Below are 22,432 nucleotides of genomic sequence, written 5' to 3' on the forward strand. Positions count from 1 at the left end.
GATTAACTATCTAAGGTAAATCTAATATAAAAAAGTATATGTAACTAATTTTAAACATCTTTGATGGAACTTGTGTGAATCATAGCATTTTAAATTGAAATGGTTGACTCATTCCAAAATTAGTTAATCCTCTTCTGATTTCTAGCAAGGAAACAGCTAAAGATATTGTTAAGCGATAAACAATTTGCGTGATATTTAGGATCACAAGAGAGCCAATTTGGTACAGGGATTAAGGCTAGAAACTGGGAAACTGTGAGTTCTAGTCCTTTTCTAAGGCATGAAACTAGCTGGGTGATCTTGGGCCAGTCTCTCTCTCTCTCTTTCTCCTTTTGACTTGGGTAGAAGACAAGGGCAAAGCACTTCTGAAATCTTGCCTAGGAAATTCACCAGAAGTCAAGACAACCCCAAAGAGGCACGATGGCTCAGTGACTTAATGACACTGGAGATGGTCTCAGCTCCGGCCATTAGAGCCCAAGCACTGTGTGATATGAGTTCCTGTCACAGCTTCTGTCCACCTAACAGTTCAAAAACTTGTTCTATGCAAGTAGATAAATAGGTATCACTTCAGTGAAGAGCTGAGCTGTATTTTGGGCAGGCAATCAGATTCCTGACGGCTCTGAACCTTCCTGTTCGCAGTGTCTGTTTGGGAGGCAGCTCCGTGAGGGAAAGGAGCCTTGGGTGATGGTGCAGGAAGAGCAGCTTATCTTTCTCTCTGATACGAAGGCAGTTTGTCTTCCTGTGGCGCTCCTTGGGAAGCACGCTAGCATGTCCTATAACAGAGTTGGTGCCTTGACAAGCCAAACTACTACTCTGCAATAACATTTTGGTCTCCTGGCTACTATAACAATGCCATACGCTAATAACAACAACACAACCCCACAGCATGGCCAATATTTAGGGACGATAGTTGTTATATTCCAAAACATGTAGAAAGCATTAAATTATACAAATGTTTCCAACCAGAGAAAGACAGTAAGCCCAAATTCAAGTTTTATGCAGTCATAATCTATAAATAGTTCAATCAGTATGTACTTCTATATAAATCACTTTTAAAAATGAATATTTATTCTCCCCAAGAGTTCTTATAGAAGTCTTTGGAACAGTGGGATTCTGCCCCCCTCCCAGCAAGATGATAGAATAACTGAAACAAGGCTTTAATTTTTTTAATAAAAAAATATTTACAATTTAACATGATTTTTTTCCACATTAGTTAAATAAGACAACCTACATTGAAAATTTGTTCAGTTTGATGTTAAAATTCCTGAGCTAAATTGTATAGGTAAACTGAATGCATTAATTATAGCAGCAGACAAAAACAGTTTCTTACTAACACTGCCAGCAAAACAAAACTATGATGAAAAAGAGTGCCAAAATATGAAGGCACAATTGATCTAACTGGAAATATGCATTTAGCTTTATTTCATCAATTTACATTCAGCCACTGTCAGACAACATAACAATGATGTAGAGATCCCTGGCTTTCAGGATCAAAATTTTTAATATTCTTTTTCTTAATTTTTAAATTTTAGTGGGTAAAACCTTCACAAGACTTTGGGGAGTTTTCAACTATCCATACCCATTGCATTCACAGAAACTGAGATATTCTGGAGCTATTTTACATTTTAATTAATGCTACAATGAAGACCAAAATTACATACATTTGCCACCCTGGCTCTATTAAGCTTGGGCAATCCTGGCCTATATTGCAGTCAAAGTGTTTAGAAGACTTAGAAAAGAAAAACTGGTACAGTATACCACCTCTACCATCTTAACAGTGATAAAACAGAAAATCTGTTTTACACCATAGAAGACATTTCCACTTCAAATTCTTTAAATAACACACATGAAACATACAGCAAGAGACACTGGCTCCTTATTAAAGAAGCAAATTCCATACTTTCCCCTGGTTAGTTTAGGTTTTGAAAGTATATTTTCTGAGAAATCTTGTAGATGAACAATGTAAAAGAGTATTTAAATCCAATAAAATCTAATATACAAATCTAGGTTCCAAAATTTGTGGAAATATAAAACACAGAAACTCTAGAAGTTGCAGTTAACACATAAATAAAAATAAAATTATAATTATAAATCAAGTTCTTCCCCCATAGAAAGTTTAAAACTCAAAACTGTTCCCATAAAGGTATTTATTACTGTAATGTAAGCTTCTTACAAGAAGCAAAACACATTTGACTTCTTGGTTCCCAGTCACAAAACCAATATGCTATAAATTTATTCTGGCCAAGAAAGCAACTGTTAGGCTAATTCTCTATTTATGTGTGCAAAAAAAAAAAAAAATTTAAAAACTGAATATAGGTAAAATCAAGATCAAGAATCATGTGTATTTTTAGTACTACCAAATAAATTAATGTGCCAAATTTATATTGCTTTGTTGCACTTGCACTTAATGCAACACTGACAAGAAATCAAAGATGCTGAAGATTATGAAAATATATCCACAAAATTGGACTTTTGATCAAGTCTGTTAGATACAACTTGCTTGATGGGAATTTCTTACAAGAGTAGCTGATCTGTTTCTCTAACGCATTTGTGATGCATCAGCCTTGTCCTTATGACCCCTGAGCAAATTCATGGAGCGCAATATGAAGATTTTTGAAAGCCTCTTGGAATAACTGGGTTTGTTGCAGCGCAAACCACATTATACTCTTTTGTCTCTGCTTTTACTATCTTCTAATGTAGTAGTTTTCATGTTATCCAGAATAGTGAGGCAGGAAGTAACTTTTTGCCCAGACACATTCAGTCCCGGGACTGATAGAAGAGAATATAACCAGATTCTGAGTTTTTTGAGATATCTGATGTTAACCCGTAGAAATCTTCAATAGCTTGGGCATCTATTTTCTGAAATAAAATAGAGGCGTATCGATTTCTTGAAAACAATAATTTGTAATTTTGTAGCAAAACTATGACTTTAGCACCAACATATTAAAAAATAATTTGTCACTTACAGCAACCAAGATATTTACTAAGAAAAACATGCATAATTGTTATTTTTTGGTAAATAACAGATCTATATCAAGAGCAACAAATTAAATTGCTTCCAAATATTTCCAATTTTGATCATTTAAAACCAAATAGCAAAAACCTAAGTTTAATGAATACATTTTACAAGCAATGAATCATAATAATTCTTACCTCTACGATGTCATCATCAAAGAGCAGCCAAAAATCATGACTCTTTACAATAGCAATATAGTGTCCTCTGTTGGGTCCACTGTGAAAAGAAAGTAATTAATGCTATGTCATTTTCAAATTCAATTTTATGTGGGGGAGGGATTAAATAAAATGATACTACAGAAAATCTTTGATTAGTCGTATTGCTTTTTTCTTAATAAACCAATATAATCTTTACTAAAGATTTTATTTGAAGAAAAAAACGTGAAGAACAATTAAGCCAAAGACGGGAAGGTAGTGGAAAAAGTGGTTTCCTTACAGCTCCAAAGGGTCCTTGATGAAACTGATTATCTTGACCCCTTTCAGTTGGGTTTCGGACTGGGTTATGGGGTGGAAATGGCACTTGTGCATGATTTCTGGTGAAAGCAGGATAGAGGTAGTGCAACCATCCTTGCTCTCCTTGATCTCTCAGCAGCTTTGATACCATCAATCACAGTATCCTTTCGGGCCGGCTACGTTTGGGGCTGGGTGGCACAGTATTATGCTGATTCAGCTCGTTTTTCTAAAGACAGTCCCAACCAGTGTTAATAGGGAATGAGAGGTTCAGCCCACCACCACTCTTTTGTGGGGTGCCACAGGCTTGGTACTTTCTCCACTCCTTTTTAACATTTACATGAAATGGATGGGCGAGATAATCTGATACCATGGGATGAGATACCATCAGTATGCTGATGATATACAGCTTTACATCTCCATCGCTGCTGATCCAAACGATGCTGTCATTGCCCTTTCTGGAAGCTGCTGGGATGGCTGGAGACTGGAGGGATCTGGAGGGGGGAACAACAGGCTTCAGCTGAACCCAGGCGAGACAGAGTAGCTGTGGGTGTAAGGAACCTTAGTATCCAATTGCTTATCATTGTTAACTTTGGATGTGGTTGCACTACCTCAGACAGAGGTTATAAGGCTGTTAAAAGTAACATTTAATGCACTATTGGTCATTATGGTAGTGATCATTAGGCCAGGATTGTACATCATTAGGTGAGAAGCTCATGCTTCTTTTGCTCTGCTACACTCACCACCATTTTAATTTCCCCTACCCATTTATCACCCTTCCCATGTCTGCCCTCTGGGCTACTCTGTACTCTACCACCTCCAGCTGACCTTCAGCTTCTCCTTCCTCCAGTTGCTGAGTTGCACCAGGCCTGACTTTTTGCAAGGTGGCTGCAGGCCATGCAAGCTTTCAGGAAGGCCCTACGCAGCTGCCTTGCTCATGATGGGGCCAGGCTGAATGCATCTCATTAGCAATAGGAGGAAGAACACAGTGAAGGTCAGCTGGGGGTAGGAGAGGCTATAGATACAGGGTGAGGTGGGCAGCAGGGGGAGTGTTGCACAGGAATGGTAGGCACAGCAGAGTGTGAGGTGGCAAAGTGCAAGATGATGAGGGTGGAGGAAGAACCAAAGAATGATGAGGGCAACAGTGAGGACGGCAGAACATAGACCACTGGGGGCAGCACAGAACAGGACAGCCAAAAGGGCAGAGATGGGGAGGGGAGATGTGTGTTGTTAATTGAGGACTTTCTGTATAAAAATGCTGCTGTCAACGCTGCAAATATTGTATATTCTTGCTTTTGACAATATGCAGAATTGTCTGGTAATTATGGGGTTAATACAGAGCAGAAGGGGGGGTGGGGGTAAAACGGGGAAAGAAAGAAGAAGAAAACATTTGACCTTCACACTAATTGGATGTGAGATATAAGGCTGATTTAGGGAAGGAACATGCTGATAATTTAACTGCTCAGAGGAAGAGAACTTAGATCCTAGCATCCCTCCATTGTGCCTGTGCCGACATTTTGTAACAATAAAAGACTTTTAGGAAAATAATGCCTGGAAGTTCTTTGAAATGTTTCATTAGCCGGAACCATAACAGCTGCTCTATTCTACCTTAACAACCTGACTACTGCTTACTATTACTTTGAAGACAAAAATTTTGAAGAAGAAATACAATTGGTTGCTATGTCGTAGGTTGCCACCTATGTAATACTTCGGCATTCCAGATTACCCAGCCCGTGGGGGGAATAAACCTGTATCACTGAGATAAGAATAAGGAGTGAATTAAGAGGATAGAGTTACATGGATGCATTTCCTCATCTCATTTATACATCCAGCACTAAAGTCACTTTACGTATGTAATAAATTTCAGACTTTGTTTAGGATTTTAGCATATATACATAGCACTATTTTCCAATTAGTCAACAAAAAACAGATTGTAATTGTTACCTGCCACAGTGAACTACCACTGCCACAAGATCATACATTCTGTCAGGATTTGTGGCATCACCAGATGTATTAAACAGTCGAAGTTCTAAAGGGAATACTACCCTATAGGAGAGTTTTGTATATCGATGTAGCTGGTCCATGTATTTAAATCTTTTCAAATGGAGAGCAAGAATCATAGGCAGCTTTTTTACTTTCATTCTGAAACAAAAATAAATTGATCACCACATTTAATTAGATTTCAAAGTCTATTTTGCTACCTGTCTGCAAAGTCATAAAAAATTAATCAAATTCTGTTATCTATTATCTCAATATTACCATTTGCTGAAAGTTTACACAAGGCAATGACCTCATGCAAAAACTTAAAATATGCAGTTAATTATATATATTGCTAACATTCAAAATAAATGCAAATAGTACCTTTTGTGTGCTTCCTGTTTACTGCGACACTCTTCACAGTAATATTTATATTCACTGCACAGGGTTTCTGTGTTGCTGAAACCCCTAAAACAGGGGAATAAAAAACATTAAGAAAATTCAATGTTTGAATAAATTATATTGAAAGACCAATAACTATGAATTATCTCACTGAAATATTTTTATACTGAACTGATATTTCATATTTGAAACACTATGTACTAAGTAAGTTCAAGTTCAATTAAGGAAGAATATTAAAAGTGTTATGAAGTCTATTAATCTAAAACTGGTCTAATAAAACCATTTTACTTACTTTATCTCAAATAGATTTATATGCTTACGAATCAGGGATAAGTTATTACTCATACCTTAAACAATGTGTGATTGAAGTATTTTGTTCCACATCAACAGAAAGATCTAAAAAATCTTCATCTTTGCTGCTTATCTGCAAGTTAAAATAAATTGTATAATCATCTATTTATGTACATTTTTGAAAGACTTTAAACTAAGAATAGATGAACTAGCAATAAAAATCAATAATGGTAATGATGGTAACTAAACTTTTAACAAAATTTCACTCTTTTTAGAGAAAGAATGCTATTATTTTCATCTCTCCATTTCTTAATATTTCACTATTAAAAGCATGGTAAATGCCATATAATTTCAGGGATCTTCTTTTGATTTCTTCTTTCACACAGAAAAAAAAACTGATTCACTTCTCTTGAGTACTTCAGTACTCATCGTAAATTGGTTCTGGGAGGCGTGATAAGTACCAAAAATGATGTGTACCAAACAAATTTTTTCCATAAGGAATAATATTTTCATATTCACTCTTTCTGAATGCTATATGTCACCAAATTTTTTTATATTAAACATTTTGGTTACATTACTACAAAAAAGTCCTTGCACGCAAATAAACATCTGTTGTTCAATTCTATTAAGCCAGACTATGAAAAAAAAGTTTATTGAACTCACACAAAATTCAAATTCATATCAATATTTTATATTCAGCTTTTGATCCACTGCCAAAAGCAATATTTGCTTTTATACATCATCGGATCAGGCAAGGGAAGTTATGCCAGAGACTCTGTCAGCCAAAGAATTCCAACTGGCAGGATCCAGGAAGAGAGAGTTGTCTTCTCTTGCCTCTGCCTTCTGGAACATTCTTCCAGAGTCAGGCCTTTTGGAAGGTTGTGAAAACATGGCCCTGAGGTCTTGCTTTGGGTGCACACAGGAACACATAACCATGAGGCTGGTTAGCATCCTGAAAGACCTCTCTCCCCTTTCATTAATTTTTAACACCAAATTTTAATCATCCTTGGCTCTTTTAAAATTTATATACTGTTTTAATGTTTTATTTGTACATCACCCAGAGTCCCTCTGCAAGGGAGATGGCCGGTTTCAAATTTTGATAAATACTGAAAATTAAGACAGATTTGTAGACGATGCTTACAGTTTCACAGGTGAGACACCTTGTTTCATTGGTTAATGTTCCCTGGAAGATTTCATGAACCCATGTGGGATCTGGGGAATTACTGTTTTCACTATCAATGCTGCCATTAGGTAGACGACCATTCTGTTTCTCCTGTTTTTTCTCCTCTTGCAAAATATCTGCCACTGTATTCAGCAAATAGTTCAAAAATTCATGTGCATCTTGCTGCATATAATTGTCAAACAGCTCTACAAAAAAAATTGATACCTTTAATCTACTGTAAATAGATTTAAAAAGCAATTGCTGAGAACAAACAATGTCAGAAAGTTATTATACACATCCTAGCTAACTTTCTATAGCATCTAGTTTGCCACCGTATAAAAGAGCGTTGAGCTACCTAAGCTTTGAGGTTGAATTTTGTTCAACATTCCAGCCTCAGTCTCCCAACTTTACTTCATATATTTAGTATGATCCAAAACAACCTAAAACAGGGGTGTCAAACTGCCAGCCCGCGGGCTGGATGCATCGTACCAAAACCACGCCCACCCCATTGCCAGTAATGGCAAAAAAGTCGCAATACATCATGACATGTCACATGACGTTGCAAGTTTGACACCTCTGCCCTAAAACAAACTGCAAGAGGCTGGAACATATATTTCTGGACTCCTGTACATTACATTATTTCAGGTGTGTTATTGGAACTTGGTTCTACATATATTTAAAACTTTCAAAAATGGGGGAGAGGTGTTCCTTTTTATTGCTGGAATTGTTATAGAAACATATTGTATTGAACACTCAGCATGGCCAGCAATGGAACACTGATCCCATGAAAGCTAAGACCTTAAATGTTTTTCTGTGTATCTTGCATTTAACCATACAGTTAAGAAAAAATGCTTAAACAAAAAATGACTATTACTTTATCTTTCAGAAGCACTACTCATTTTGATTCGTAGTATGAAACTGCAATCACCTGAATCCATAATAAAATGCTAACATGAATCTAAAAATCCAAAATGAAAAACACATACTTCTGCTTGTGATACAGTTCTCTGGCTCTTTCAAATTGTTGTTTTTTTAATATTTTTTTTCAGTAATTGATACATGGTGTTTTGTTCCTCACAACTGCTTAATAATCTGAGAATTTAAAAATCTCTGTAATTCATGTATGTGCTTTTCTTAATTAAGCAGATATTGAATCTAATTACTAAAATGATATTCTTTAGAAAGAAACAGAAGGTGTACTCGCAAATATAAATGATTTGTTCAAAGGTTGGTCAAATGAAATAATCATGAGTTCCTTATACCATGCAAAACATCTTCACAATGCAATTGTATTTCAGGAGCAACAACAAACTAGAGAAACAAATAAGTCTCCATCTGGTCTCTTGTAAAAAAAAAAAAAGTTTTCATCCTAACAGAATTGAAGAATTTCACCAAAGTCGCAAATGTATAAAATAAATAATTACGGTATCTATCTGAACAAATGTTCAATTCTAGTTGAACAGTCATTTTTAGAAGATGTACAATTTATGCTTCTGATATTGGCACCAGTTTCATTTTATCTCTCTTGCTTAATATTTGTGTGAAGCTAAGTCATCTGGAGATTTCATCTTCATTTCAGTTAAAATAAACTGAATAGGTGCCTGGAATTAGTAGATAACAGAAGTTCTGTGAATGAAGTATCCCTTAATTGTGGATGATAGTGTTTCACTTGTATTGGATAGAGTACCTAGTCTAGTATGCTAGCTGTGCATTCTTGGGTAAGGAAGAGAACAACTTATATCTGTGAGCTCTTATTTTCAGTAAGTTATTCAGTGGTCTATTTTTGTAAACTACAGTTACTTAATTGTGATCGCATTTTACTAATAGGAAAAATCTTTAGTATCTACTAATCCACTTCTAAACTCTATTCAAAACACTGGTGTTTACAGTAAATCATAATAACTTTGGCTTCCTTAGGGATTTTCAACATGTCATCTTCTGTGTTACCATTTAGACACCAAGTTAAGACTGGTTTTGTTTACTAGAATATTTTTATTATATTAGCTGTGTTAATCAAATTCAGTTGTAGTCTTATTAAAGTTTTACTAAGTGCTATTTTACTGAAATTATGTCTTCAGGCAATTTTTAATCTTTCTTAAATCAGATCTTATTTGTTTAAAATAAATGTGTTGTAAGGAAGACTGACTTTGGACTTAGAGAGAATAAGACTTTTATGACAATATTAAAGATTTGGATTTTGAAGATCAATCCAAGTAAGAATATTGAATGATGGAGAAAAAAAATGCCCATTTTATCATTAAATTAGTTAAAGGCAAAGTCTTCACAACAATAAAATAAAACATTACCATTCTCTTTCCGTAGTCTTGTTATAAACTTTTTAGGAGGTATCACTCCAACTTTCTTCTTCTGGGTGGCTATACTGTGGAAGAGATCAGCTAAGCAGGTGAGAAGACTCTCTTTTTTTCTGGGCTGACTCTTGTATGCCAAGACTTTCTCTCGAAATGGTCGACAAAAATAAAGTGCCTGAAGAACTGAATTACAGTAGCATGTATTTCCAAACTAGAAAACAAATTGACAATTTAGACTGACAAAAGTCAGCAAGCAAATGGCATGCAGAAAGCAATTTGCTAAAGCATATTAATGATTTTTGGATTCTGAAGAATAACATAATCCATGAATTAGGGATAAATATAATGGTCAGCAAGCATACACATGTTTACTGCCACGCAACTTAGATTTTACTTATATTTTATATAATACTTTTGTATTTCTACAATTGATTTGCCAAGTAATTCTGAAAAACCAACCATTAAAATAGAGAATTTTCTTAACATTCTTGATATCCAGCAAGTGCAAACTGGTATGTACAAAATATTAGTATTGTACATGAACAAAAACCAAAACATACCCAACATGTTCCTGAAATTGATAATTTGTCCATTTTTACTTTTATTAAGGATTTTCCAATTAATTTGCTAGGAACTATACTGTTCTAAAAATATTATCTTAGCATATAAATTAGGTTACAGTTATGAATAATTTGTGATCTATACCAAAATTAAATACATTAAACATTATTGTTCATTAAACTGAATTAATTAAAATTAATTAAATAATATTATAGTCTCTTTTATTATTATTTTCTTGCAGCTATAAATCTCTAATGTACTGGCAAACAATTTTTCAACAACTTTCTTATTCTACATGATTAATTCCATTTATTTTTTGAAGCAACCAAAATATGAAACTTACATTTACTAAGCCAAAATAATGTTCATTGACTGGGAATTGTTCTGGACCAATTTCTTTCTCTAAGGCTGAGGCATTAGCGCCCTAAGAAGAAAAAAAAAAGTATTTAGAGGCCAATTGTTAAACTATTTTCTTGTATAGTTTGACTATACAAGTTAAGTACTTTACTGAAGAATTAACTAAATAAGTTGTGGGAAGCAATAATAATGGTATAATTTATAACATTTTGTAAGATATAAAATTTCAAACAAATTTGATTAATAAATGAGTTTATGGTGTACCAAAAAGGAAATTAGACTGGCCTGGCCATTGTTTCCAGCTTAATTTTTCCTATAATTCCAATAGAAATCCATAAATTGCTCTTATTAGATACGGTAGAAAGAATATTCATCAATGTAATTAGCATTTGTGTGTATATAGGTGGGTGAATCGTATACCAGGCATCTATAATTATGGTTGATGTTACTATTATAAACTTATGATTTTTCCAATCAGGTATATTCCTAACATTAATGGACTACATTTTAATTTTCTAAAATTAAAAAAATTCAAAAGAGATTATAGAGCCAAAAGATAAAAATCAGAACCCAAAGGTAAAAAACACTAGAAAAAGGAAATTATTGAATTATATTTAGCATATAATGCAGCTGATATGGTTAATATCATTTACACTACAAGGTATTTTCAGTTAAGAAAAATTGTTAAGGTATTTTCAGTTAAAGTATAAATTGTCAATTAATATAATTGTTAGATTAAATAAATAAAAAGAACCCAAATGATAATGTTTAAATTAATAAAAATATTTCAAATTGTTATATTTTGAACCTTTTTTTCTAATAACATCTATGCTTGCACACATACGATATATTATTCCTGCACTAACGTTTCTGGATAGAATGTAAGATGCCAGGCTATCCCTTAAACAGAAATATTTTTCTAAACTTATTTCTGATACCAGAATTTTAGAAGAAATACATTCAGATAGCCCTTGACCTACGACAATTGAGCCTAAAATTTCTGTTGCTGAGAAAGACACTTGTTAAATGAGTTTTCTCCCATTTTATAATCTTCTTTGCCACAATTGTTAAGTGAATCACTGCAGTTGTTAAATTAGTAACATGCTCCTGCTTTCCCATTGACATTGCTTGTCAGAAGGTTACAAAAGGTGATGACCTGACCCTAGGGCACTGCAATCATCATAAATCTGTGTCAACTGCCAAGTGTCTGAATTCTGATCACATGACCACGGGGATACTCAACGATCATAAGTATGAAAAACAGTCATAAATCACTTTTTTCAGGGCTGTTGTAACTTTCACTAAATGAACTGTTTTAAGTCAAGGACTCTGTATTAGAAGAATAAAGACAAGACTTGTAAAAGGGCAGGGTAAGTAGTTTCAACAAAACATTCAACAAAGTCACACATGATATTCTACTAGAGAAGGTGACAAATGTGGGTTGGGCTTTATTACCATTAAATGGATATAGAATTGGATGCACAATCATATTCAATGAATATACAGTACCCTGCCTCAAACTGGAGGGAAACATCAAAGGAAATATCAGAGCTTCTAGGACCTGAATGAATGAGGAGTCAGAAAATATGATAATCAATTCTGCAGATAACACAAAATACAGAGAAGATGATGACTTAGCTAACATTAGGACAGTATTAATAAGTTGTAACATTAGACAAAAACCTAAAAGGTGAATTTTAACAGCAACAAATGCAAAGTTGTTGATCTGGGTAGGACACAGCAAAGACATAAATACAGGATAAGAAGGGCACATAGTGTTCAACAGTATATGCAGAAAAAAAATCTGGGCAACATAATGGATCACAACCTGAACATGAATCAACATTGTGATTCAGATGTAAAAAAAGCAAAATCCTCAGTACTGAATCATGACCAATAGAAATAATTTCTTTTCTCCATTTTGCATTAGTCAGATTGTTCCTAGGACACTAGATTCAAGGTACTAGATTTTCAGAAGAACATTGATAAACCAGATTATGTCTAGAAGAGAGCAACAAAAATGATAAGGGACTACAAAGAGAAACTGTTAAAGGTATTGTATGTGTTTAGCCTGCAAAGCAGAGAGTGTGAGGAAAAATATGATAAGGGCAGCCCTTGTTCAGTGACCACTTGTTCAGCTACCATTTGGAGTAATGACAATGCTGAATGAGGAGACTTACAATGTTTCTCATAGTTGCAGCTGTCACAGCATCCCCATGGTAACGTAACTGCAATTTGGGCACTTGGCAACCGGCTTGCAATTACAACAGCCAGAAAATTCTGCAATCAAGTGATCACCACTTACAAGTCTCACTGCTGGTTTCCAACAAGCAAAGCCAATGGGGAAGCCAACAGGAGATGGCAAATGGCAATCATGTAACCAGAGGATGCTGCAACATTGTAGGATTAGCTTAATAGTGGCACCCAGAGCCCTAACCCTTACTCCAAGTGGCTCACATAATTTGGAAATTATTAATTCTGCCATTAACCCAGCCTAGAACTACTTTTTTTTTGCAGCCCCATCACATTTTAAGCATATTTTTGACTCACAATCAACTACTTAATATTACTACTAAGTCAATTACTCCATCCTACACTTCATTTTGTTTCCTACTTGGAAAATGTTTTAGTGGCATATGATAAATTTCAATATGTTACTTCAGTCCACTTTTTTAACCTGCCAAGATCATTTTGAAGTTTGTTTTCTGAGCTATTAACCCTCCTTCAATTTTGTACCATTTGCAGCTTAGTAAGCATTTCTTTCATCCAACTATTAACACAATTATTGATGAAGTACATGCAAAATGTATCCTTGTGGAAACCCAATGAATATAACTTTATTTTTATTAAACCTATGTAGCTATACTGATATGTTCTATTGTCCTCCATTTTTTCCTAATTGAAATTCTTGGCAACTGTGTGCCATTGGTCGTAACTGCATACCCATTCATTCATCTTCACCATTTTTTTGGACACCCCAATAGGAAGGCTTTTATTTTTTCTTATTCCATGTACAGGCTCTCATTTTAACCAAGTACAAACTCTTTATGTAGAAGAGGGGTGTCAAACTGCTGGCCCACAGGCTGGTTGCATCATGCAGAGGTTGCGCCCCCCCCAGCTCCCAGCAATGCGAAAAGTCGTGATATGTCACAACATGTCACATGATGCAGCACGTTTGACACCCGTGATGTAGGAAATCTTGTTAGGGTTTTCCTACCTAAATGTTTCCTGTTGTTCCAACCTGTTGTTATTCACTGTTTTCTCATTAAGTAATCTCATTCTCTGAAACCTGCCTTTTAAAATCATTATTAGTCTCAATTTATTCAACAGGAAACAACCATTCAATCCCTATTTGGCAGGGGTTCCCAACCGGGGGTGCGAAATGATATTCTGGGGGTGCAAAAACTTGGGTTTCAAACTTATAGTGTATGTGCATAATTTGTTGCCATTATTTTGAACTTTTGTAAGGGGTGCGAGAATATATCAGAAGCGTTCTAGAAGTGCAGGGTATAGAAACGGTTGAGAGGCACTGCTATTTGGCAATCTGCAGCCCTTGGGACACTCTACTTACAATCCACAGCTATTCAAGAAAATCACCTTTTCACAGTTCTTCACAGCTCAGCTCATAATCTATCAAAGCACACAGTAGCTTTTTGCAGTCCCTATCTTCTCTTCTTCCTGTTAGTTCACTTGACAAGCACCTGTTATTCTTGTCTGCTTGATTACTTACAAAGCACTTTTGCTATTATTATATCTTATGGACTAACCAATCAAACTCGTTGACTCTTCTTCTGATTACATATAGCTGCAGAAAAGTGATAATTCAATATACCAACTTACAAACCACTTTGATCTGGTGACTGGCTTGAGAATACTAATTTTCATACAATATGGCTAACTAATCTGGGACAGTTAAAACTAAAAATATTTTGCTCGTATTTTGGAAAAAGTAATCTAAATGAAAGGCACACAACCTACAATCTTTATGCATCCTATTTATGCTTCTTGGAACCTCTCTAGGGTGTGAGATTTGTCAAGCCTTTTTTGCACTGGGATGGTTTAAAGGGCAGAATGAAAAAGAGAAAGTTATTTATCTCAGACATAGGGACTTAAGGTAAATGTATTATGAATCAACTGCATCTAGATCAGGGGTGTCAAACTCGCAACGTCACGTGACATGTCGTGACATATCGTGACTTTTTTTCCATTGCCGGCAATGGGGTGGGCGCGGTTTTAGCATGACGCATATGGCCTGCAGGCCAGCAGTTTGACACCCCTGATCTAGATAATGATTTACAAACCTGTAAAATAATAACTATTGTTTCCTGAGGAGCTTTTAACTTAGCTTCACAATGATTGTTTGCATTACATTGAAAGAAGAAACAGTATAGGCTCTAAACATCTTCTCCATACTAATTTTAAATTAAACTGCCAAAAAGTAAAGGATGAAATAAAAAAGCACAATCAGCATACCCAAAGGTATACATATTTTTCTAAATCACATTTCATAAGTAGGTCAACTACTAAGAGACTTTCAAATGATTAAGAGGATACTTTTTAAAGAATCACAGTCTCATTAAAAATCCACAAATGCTTACAAGCAGTGAAACATAAACGTTAGAATACTTCACTATTCTGCTGCACTACTGAACCATTTTCAACCAGTTGGCACAGATCCCACCATCATTTTTGTTTTAACTCCATACTGCTACACAACCCTCTCCATTTGTTAAATTTGTTCTACCTAAACTTCTCCTTTCACCACACCCACATCCAAAATTCTTTTGCTTTCCTCAAGTTTTTCTGTTTTTGTCTCATTCCTCCTGCCTCTTCACTATCTCCAGAGCATTGAGCAAAATTACTAACTGGCTCTCCTGGGAAATGTTCTCGAAAATTTGTAAGACATCAACAAGTTATTTTTCCACCAAATTTCAACACGAAGTTATTTCCTCCTTCCCCCCCCGCCTTTATTTGGCTAAAACTAAATTCCTAGAGAGGACTTTGAGGAGGAAATCTCGAAAGATCCGTTCAGTTCTGTTGCTCCAGACAAAACTGCAGGCTTAGATTTATTTACCTGCAAGCCTTTTGAGCCAAGATCAGGTATTATATCCCATCAAGTATCATTGCACGAGATCGCCTTCTATTAAATCCTAACCTGCCCTTTGACAGGTATATAAGTTTGGTCGAATTCCATGGGCTTTACGTGTGAGTAAATATGCATGAGGACACAAGTCTCCCGTTTCTGCTGCTTGGAAGAAGCCCTCCTCGGGGATAAGGGGACTCGGGCGCTCCCCGACCCCTTGACCCACGCCCCCCTATTCCCTTCTCAATTGAGCGTAAGGCACACCTTCGTCCGGGCTCCGCCCAGTTTCCCCTACCCCCACCCCACCTGGCGGCCCGCCTCTCACCCGCCACCGCGCATGGGCCCGAAAAGGCGAGGGAACAGGGGGCACCTCCCCTCACACTCACCATGGTACAGATGGAAGCTATTTTGGAGACTGTCATTAGGATTTCCATCCGCGCAGCGCCATCTTCTTCCACCCAATCACAACGTCGAGCCGGGCCGGGGGAGTCCCGCCTGAGGAGGAAGAGGGCAGCCCGGCGGCGGCAGCGCCACCTTCAGCAGCTTACAGCGGAACCCACCAGGGCTCCGCCCGCCTAACGAAACGGCCCGTCACAGCTCTAACCGTCCAAAGGCGAGCGGCACGCGCTGGTTACGCTCCCGATCTGGCCCTCGGGATCAACCGTCCTCTCCCCGCTTTCGCTACTTGCAGGATCCGCGCGCACACCGCTGCGCGAGCCGGCCCTTCTTCCGCCCACACATGCGCGCGCGCCTGGTCGTCTCTGCGGGCTGAACCCAGATTTCGCTGGCCCTCGAACTCAACCAATCAGGTTTCACTATTCACGCACCAGCGCTCTCCCTGTCCGGTCTTGTTATTCTAGGTCTTAGAGATACCCGATTCCAGCTGCTGGGTCTGGCTTAATGGCAACCGGGTTGCTGAAACACTTGGCATCACGTATCAAGCCGTGCTTAAATTCGCTTGGATACGTGGGATGTATAAGCCATGATTTATGGTTTAATAGGCTATGGGATATCCATTTGCGACTTATCTTAGCATGGCGTAGCATGATGAAAGAGCACAGCCGATAAAATCATGAGCGCTTTCTACCAGAGCCAAGGGTTTATTTATCCGTTTAACTTTTGATTGTGGTCCTCCCCGTGTTTGGGATTTCTTGCAATAGGTTTGCACTCTTGAACTATAATTGCAATTAAGTTTAAGTTATAGCTTAATCATGGTTTAATCTTATACAAACTGGCACAATATATTCCGACGGTTTCATCAAATCTACTGATTAATTAAGCGGGATAACGTATATCAATATATCCATATTCATATAGAAGGCAGATTTTGGGGTGATAGGAGGATAGCCTCAGGTATTCCAAGTCAACGTTTAGCAATATGAAGGGCTTCAAATAACATTTATACCACCTGTAGTCACTAGTTTATAACTACTGACACGTTAAATCTAGTACATAATACAAAAAAGAGAAACTCAACATATTAAAATTTTCTTCTATTACTTTGTTTTTATGATTATTCACTACCCAGTAACACAGGTTTGAAAGGGACAGCTATACAAATTGAATAAAAAGCTTGTCAAATAATTATCCCCAATGTTTAAATGATAATAGAAAAGGCAACAGTTTGGAACAGTTACATAAATGTAAATGCTGTCTTCCTACTGCACTTCTACCTCTTGAATTTTGATTTTCCCTCTGTTCTGGAAGAGTTTTGAGCATTGTTCAGATTTTGTAATCTATAATAATAGCTACTTATTGTGCCAACATTTTGTAAACAAACTTTTTGTATACAGTAAACAGAAGGCCCTAATGGAAAAATAGAAACTGTAGAATTTTTTTAAAAGCAGAAATTAGATAATGCTATGGGTGGGCAAGTGCAAATAACCTGAGAGGAACTGAGACTGAGATTTTAAAGGTGGCAATTAATCAGGTAATGCTGCCCAGTTCTGAATATAGCAAAATATTTTAAAAGTTCTCATTTTATTTGTAATAGTGCATTGCAGGGATAATTAAAATCTAAACAGGTAAGCCATTTAGACTAATAGCCACTGGCAGCCCTATTCCTCCCATGTTTGTTTCATTTTCTTTGAGGCCATCCACAAACAATCCACAGTTGTGCAGTTGCTCAATTCCCATATCACAGAGCCCTTATTTTCATTTACCAGCTCCAAAACAATATCACTGACCTTAAAATGAAAACACCACATGAGGTAATGAATGAACCTTTCAGCTCACCAAGAAAGCAAAGACAGCCAAACAGTGTCCTTTCCACATTCTTAATTCATTGGGGGCGGGGAATAATCTGAGATTTTTCAATGAGGAGGGAGGTTGCAAAATCAGTAGCTCCTCTTTCAATCTAAAACAGCTGAAATTATTTTTCAAGAGCTTAATCTGTAGGAATAAAACCAGCCTGGGAGGATCCCACCATAAGAAAATGGCCTGTCCAAAATTGTCAATGAATTGCAGCTAAATTGATCAGCAAAGCATGGGATCAGATGGGTAGGATTTATTTATATTTCATGTTTCTTAATCCAGTATAATCTCTGCATGAGGAGGGTTTGGTTTATTTGATTTGATTTATGAATTGTGATTAGCTCAAATGAAAATGCATTAAGTAAAGATATCTTCTAAACTTTAAACTTGCAAAAGAAAATTATCAACAGATATATTTTTGTTGATATTTGTTCCTTATAATGTAGAAAAGGCAGGATATCCTAAAAGGGAAAGAATATTTCTTCAAATAAAAACAGAGTGCGGAATGTACAAATCATCAAATAACTGTAAATTATTACAATAATTTCTCTTGAATAGAATTTTAGAGAAAGGGAAGTTTTCCTTAGCATCTTATGAAGAATCATAGAAGCATTTATGGAAATAGGAATGTGAAATGAACAGGCAAGTTTCCAAAAAAGACATAACTGAAATTTGATAATGAATATACCCTGTAATATAATATTATAGAATATGAATAGAATAGTGGCATTATTTAATGACACCTTGAAATATGTAGATAATAGCATTTTAGCCAAAAGTAAAGTTTTTAGATAAATCATTATGAAAGTGAAAATGTTAATATTAAAGACATGATGCAAACAAAGATATTGTCATCCCAAATGGTTAGTGAATCTATAGTGGATAGCAATAATTTTGGTTTTGAGATTTAAGAATAGAAAGCTGAGCAGTATGCTGAACAAATGAAAAGATTAATCATAGAGGGAAAAGTACAGGTGGTCCTTGACTTACGACCTCAATTGAGCCCAAAATTTCTGTTGCTAAGTGAGACAGTTGATAAATGAATTTTACCCCATTTTACGACCTTTCTTGCAACAGTTGTTAAGTAAATCATTGTACTCGTTAAATTAATAACAATTGTTAAGTGAATCTGGTTTCCTCGTTGATTTTGCTTCTCAAAGTTGCCATCTCATGAGCTTGGGACACTGTGACTATCATAAATATGAACCAGTTGCCAAACTTCTGAATTTTGATCACATGACCATGGGGATACTACAGCAGTCATAAGTGTGAAAAATGGTCATAAGTCACTTTTTTAGTGCTGTTGTAAGTTTGAACCATCACTAAATGAATTGTTGTAAGTCGAGAACTACCTATAATAATAATTTTAGACAAGATCATGAATAAGGACATTTCAATGACAACAAACATCAGTTGTTTTTCCAGTATTAATATATAATTGTGAATATTGCTCACTGAAAACAGCAAGACAAAGGAGTTATCTTTAAATGTAGATTTCAAGAAAATTATTAAGACTATCATAGATTGAAAAAAAAGGTAAGATTGAACAAACCATTTGGATTGTGATTATCAACAAATATATACTAATAACCACAATCCAAATGGTTGGTTTAATCTTACCTTGTTTTTTCAATCTATGGTAGTCTTAATAATTTTCTTGAAATCTACATTTATGTAGAAATACAAGAGGAGGTTGATTGATAAGATGGAGGACAGATTCAAAAGACTGCTTAAATATCTTTGAAAAATCCAACAAATATAGAGGGTTTTTGCCCATACAATCATTAAGTGTCAACTCAAATTGAGAGCATCTAATTAATTTAAAGTACTATGGATTATTTAAATTTATTTGGAAGTGTCAGTAATTGAATATTACTATTGCAACTAATGTTAATTTATATTGCTCCTTACATCCTAGATGTCCTGTAAGCCAGGGGTCCCCAACCTTTAGGCCATGGCTCACTACTGGGTCATAGCCTATTGGCCACAAGCCGTGTGAGTAGCTGGCCAGTACAGCATGTGCACATGCATACACAGCACCACTCACACAAGCATCACAGGTGTTCACGGCCCCACTTGCACGAGCATCGTCACAAGCATTGCGTTTGTGGCCCCACTCATGCAAGTGTCTCGGGTGCTCGGGCCCCCACTCGAACAAGCAACAGGTGTTCGTGTGCTCATATGCATTCACCCTCCCCACAAAACCTTATATGTTATTTTAATTACTTTGGAATATTCAGAGAATTGTGCTATACAGTAAAATTTCCTACTTCGATGCAGTGCATTTGTTTGGCATAATTTTTCCTGTAACACAAAACATGTTAATTAGAAGGAGCTTGTTCTCTGCTGATTGTTCAGCCATTATTATGTTTATGCTACAATAAATTTTTAAGCAATGCTGTCTTCCTTACCAAGAAAAGTGGAAGGCTAATTTTGATTGGCTTCCTTTCTCACTCTATTATACTATATAATTTCCTCTCAAAAAAAATATGCTGTAGTTTTGTTCCTAATTACTTGCAGATGGTCAGCTAATTTAAACTTTCCATCTGGCTATAATCCAAGGATAAAAATCTCTATTGGTTATGAATACACCCTGATGAACAGATTCCATCTGTTTGAGTCTTCTTTACATATCTGTATCAGAAATGCTACTGTTAAACTAAATGAAAGACCATCAAAACACTGATTGGAAGGAACCAAGTATTGCTTGTACAAATTCTTATTTATACCAAATAGCTCTCTAAAATATTTTAGAGTCCAAAAAAAAAGTTTAACATGGAATGTTATTAACATGGTTTTTTCTAGCATTTTAAGGATTTTAGAATTGGCTGAAAGACATGAAATTTTTTTTTAGCCTTTTTGGCTTTGGGTATATAATGTTTGAATGAAGTAATAAGTTCTCCTTCCTAAATAACCTATGTAATACAAATATGGATAAATGTATTCCTTTTATTTTTCTACAGAATGGAAAACTATGGACAACAATTAAATTGGGGTGTTATTCAATTATACAAGCAATTAATAAAGTACAAATTTACAGTATGTATTTTAATCAAGTCCAGCCCCTATTAAAGATATGCTCATGAGCTTGCTATAAAACCAATTTGAATTTTCCAAAATCATATGACCACTGAGTTGTTTAGTCAGATAAAGCTGTTAATTTATTAAATACCTTAATATTAGACATGGAAAGAATAGGCTATATATTCCCATGTTCACTGAACTGGGAGAAAGCTTCATTGGATAATATATCCTTTTGCTTAGGTACATAAAGAGAATTAAGACATATCTACAATTTTTAAAAAGTATTTCAAGACAGTAAGTGACTTGTACATTGCTATAGCATGACCTGTTTTGTTTCAGCTTCCTGTTGTGTGAACCGTTTCCTTTTTTTTTAACATGGTCTATAATTTAGCATTATATATGAATCTGCATAATAGTTTTCATTAATAAGATAAGATGTGGATGAAATGAAATGAACAAAGTCTTAATAAATTACTTAACATTTTTAAGGTTGCAAAATATCAGGATGTTGTTAGGGTCTTATTTTTTTGTGGAACATTCTCTGTTGTGTAATTATGACAGGCATTTACAAATACAAATCTGAAATATTGTCCTCTGCTTAATTTTGAAAAGCGAAGTCTCCTGACACTTATTTTTCAACTAGAAGTCCATTCATGATATCAAATTATTTGAAATTATTTAGTATCTACCTAAACACTATACCTACTGCTAAATCTGAATTGAATTTCTGCCCAAACTTGCTGTAAAATGTGCACTTGGGATTCAGTGTAATCAGAAACCATGGTATATAAATTACGGTGGTTAGCTTATGCTGAGCCAAAAATAAAACTACATTGTGTGCATTGAGGAAAACCTCCAACTTTCAATCCATTAACTTCAACTTTCAATCCCTAAAAGTCCATACTATATTGTATTAAGCTGGATTCACATATTAGAGTAAACCATACTTGATTTTGGCATAGCATATTGATGAATATAACCATTGTAATTTGCAGGCTATAGTTTAACTATCCCAAAGGTGCTTTTCAAAAGGCAACTGAACTTTCTTAGTTTTTTTTTCTTGAAGATGTATCTTTTCTCGTCCAAGCTTTCTTCAGTTCTGACTGAATAGTGGGAAATGGAAGAATTTATTTTTTGCAGTCATCTAGCCATTAGCTGAGGGTCGTTGAGGCCACTTGGGGGTTTATCTGTATTTGCACTGATTTATCTGATTCAGGTGACTCTGCGGGTACAGGTAAACCCCCCAAGTGACCTCGATGTCTCGGAGAGCTAATGACTAGATGATTGCAAAAAATAAAATCCTTCCATTTCCAGCCAGAACTGAAATAGCTTTTTGGATGAGAAGCGAAACGTCTTCAAGAAAAAAATTCCAATTGCCTTTGGAAAATCACCTTTGGGACAACCACGACCTGGAGGATTGAGAATCTCCATAGACATTGGTTTAGAGCTAATTATGCTGGGTGAATCATTCAAGTGCTGGCTTATGTAACCCTGGGAGATCGTCAACCTTAATCCTGTACGCAAGTAATAAGCTGCAGAACTGCTCGCGTT

The 22,432-nt window shown here is 35.7% G+C and overlaps 1 protein-coding gene and 1 long non-coding RNA gene across 3 annotated transcripts; one reads left to right on the top strand and one right to left on the bottom strand.

Moving 5' to 3' along the window:
• Positions 1–1,148: 1,148 nt before the first annotated feature.
• On the bottom strand, positions 1,149–16,389 carry USP12 (ubiquitin specific peptidase 12). 2 transcript variants are annotated; one of them, XM_039356619.1, is made up of 10 exons: positions 15,991–16,389; positions 10,508–10,588; positions 9,601–9,814; positions 7,274–7,500; positions 6,189–6,265; positions 5,824–5,907; positions 5,407–5,604; positions 3,833–3,956; positions 3,151–3,229; positions 1,149–2,856 (listed from the first exon to the last, which is right to left on the bottom strand). In XM_039356619.1, the coding sequence occupies exons 1-9, from the start codon at positions 16,036–16,038 to the stop codon at positions 3,185–3,187; spliced, it is 1,098 nt and encodes a 365-aa protein (XP_039212553.1). In that variant the 5' UTR covers positions 16,039–16,389; the 3' UTR covers positions 1,149–2,856; positions 3,151–3,184. The 2 variants fall into 2 exon arrangements, with proteins under 2 accessions (XP_039212553.1, XP_039212543.1); XM_039356609.1 differs by lacking the exon at positions 3,833–3,956 and having other exon boundaries at positions 15,991–16,384.
• LOC120314023 lies at positions 16,286–21,952 on the top strand. Its single transcript, XR_005558316.1, has 3 exons — positions 16,286–16,413; positions 17,988–18,103; positions 20,821–21,952. It is a non-coding gene; the product is annotated as an uncharacterized LOC120314023 (long non-coding RNA).
• The last annotated feature ends 480 nt before the right edge of the window (positions 21,953–22,432 follow it).

Source organism: Crotalus tigris, unplaced genomic scaffold (genome assembly GCF_016545835.1).
Source record: "Crotalus tigris isolate CLP2741 ecotype Arizona unplaced genomic scaffold, ASM1654583v1 scf7180000017573.2180621, whole genome shotgun sequence".
In the NCBI taxonomy this organism is placed as follows: domain Eukaryota; kingdom Metazoa; phylum Chordata; class Lepidosauria; order Squamata; family Viperidae; genus Crotalus; species Crotalus tigris.

Coding starts and splice junctions, on each gene's coding strand:
- USP12 (XM_039356609.1), bottom strand. CDS start 16,038: ATGGAAATCCTAATGACAGTCTCCAAAATAGCTTCCATCTGTACCATG. Junction 9,815..10,507: donor ATTATTTTGGCTTAGTAAAT/GTAAGTTTCATA, acceptor TTTGTTTTCTAG/TTTGGAAATACATGCTACTG. Junction 5,605..5,823: donor AAACAGGAAGCACACAAAAG/GTACTATTTGCA, acceptor TTTTTGTTTCAG/AATGAAAGTAAAAAAGCTGC.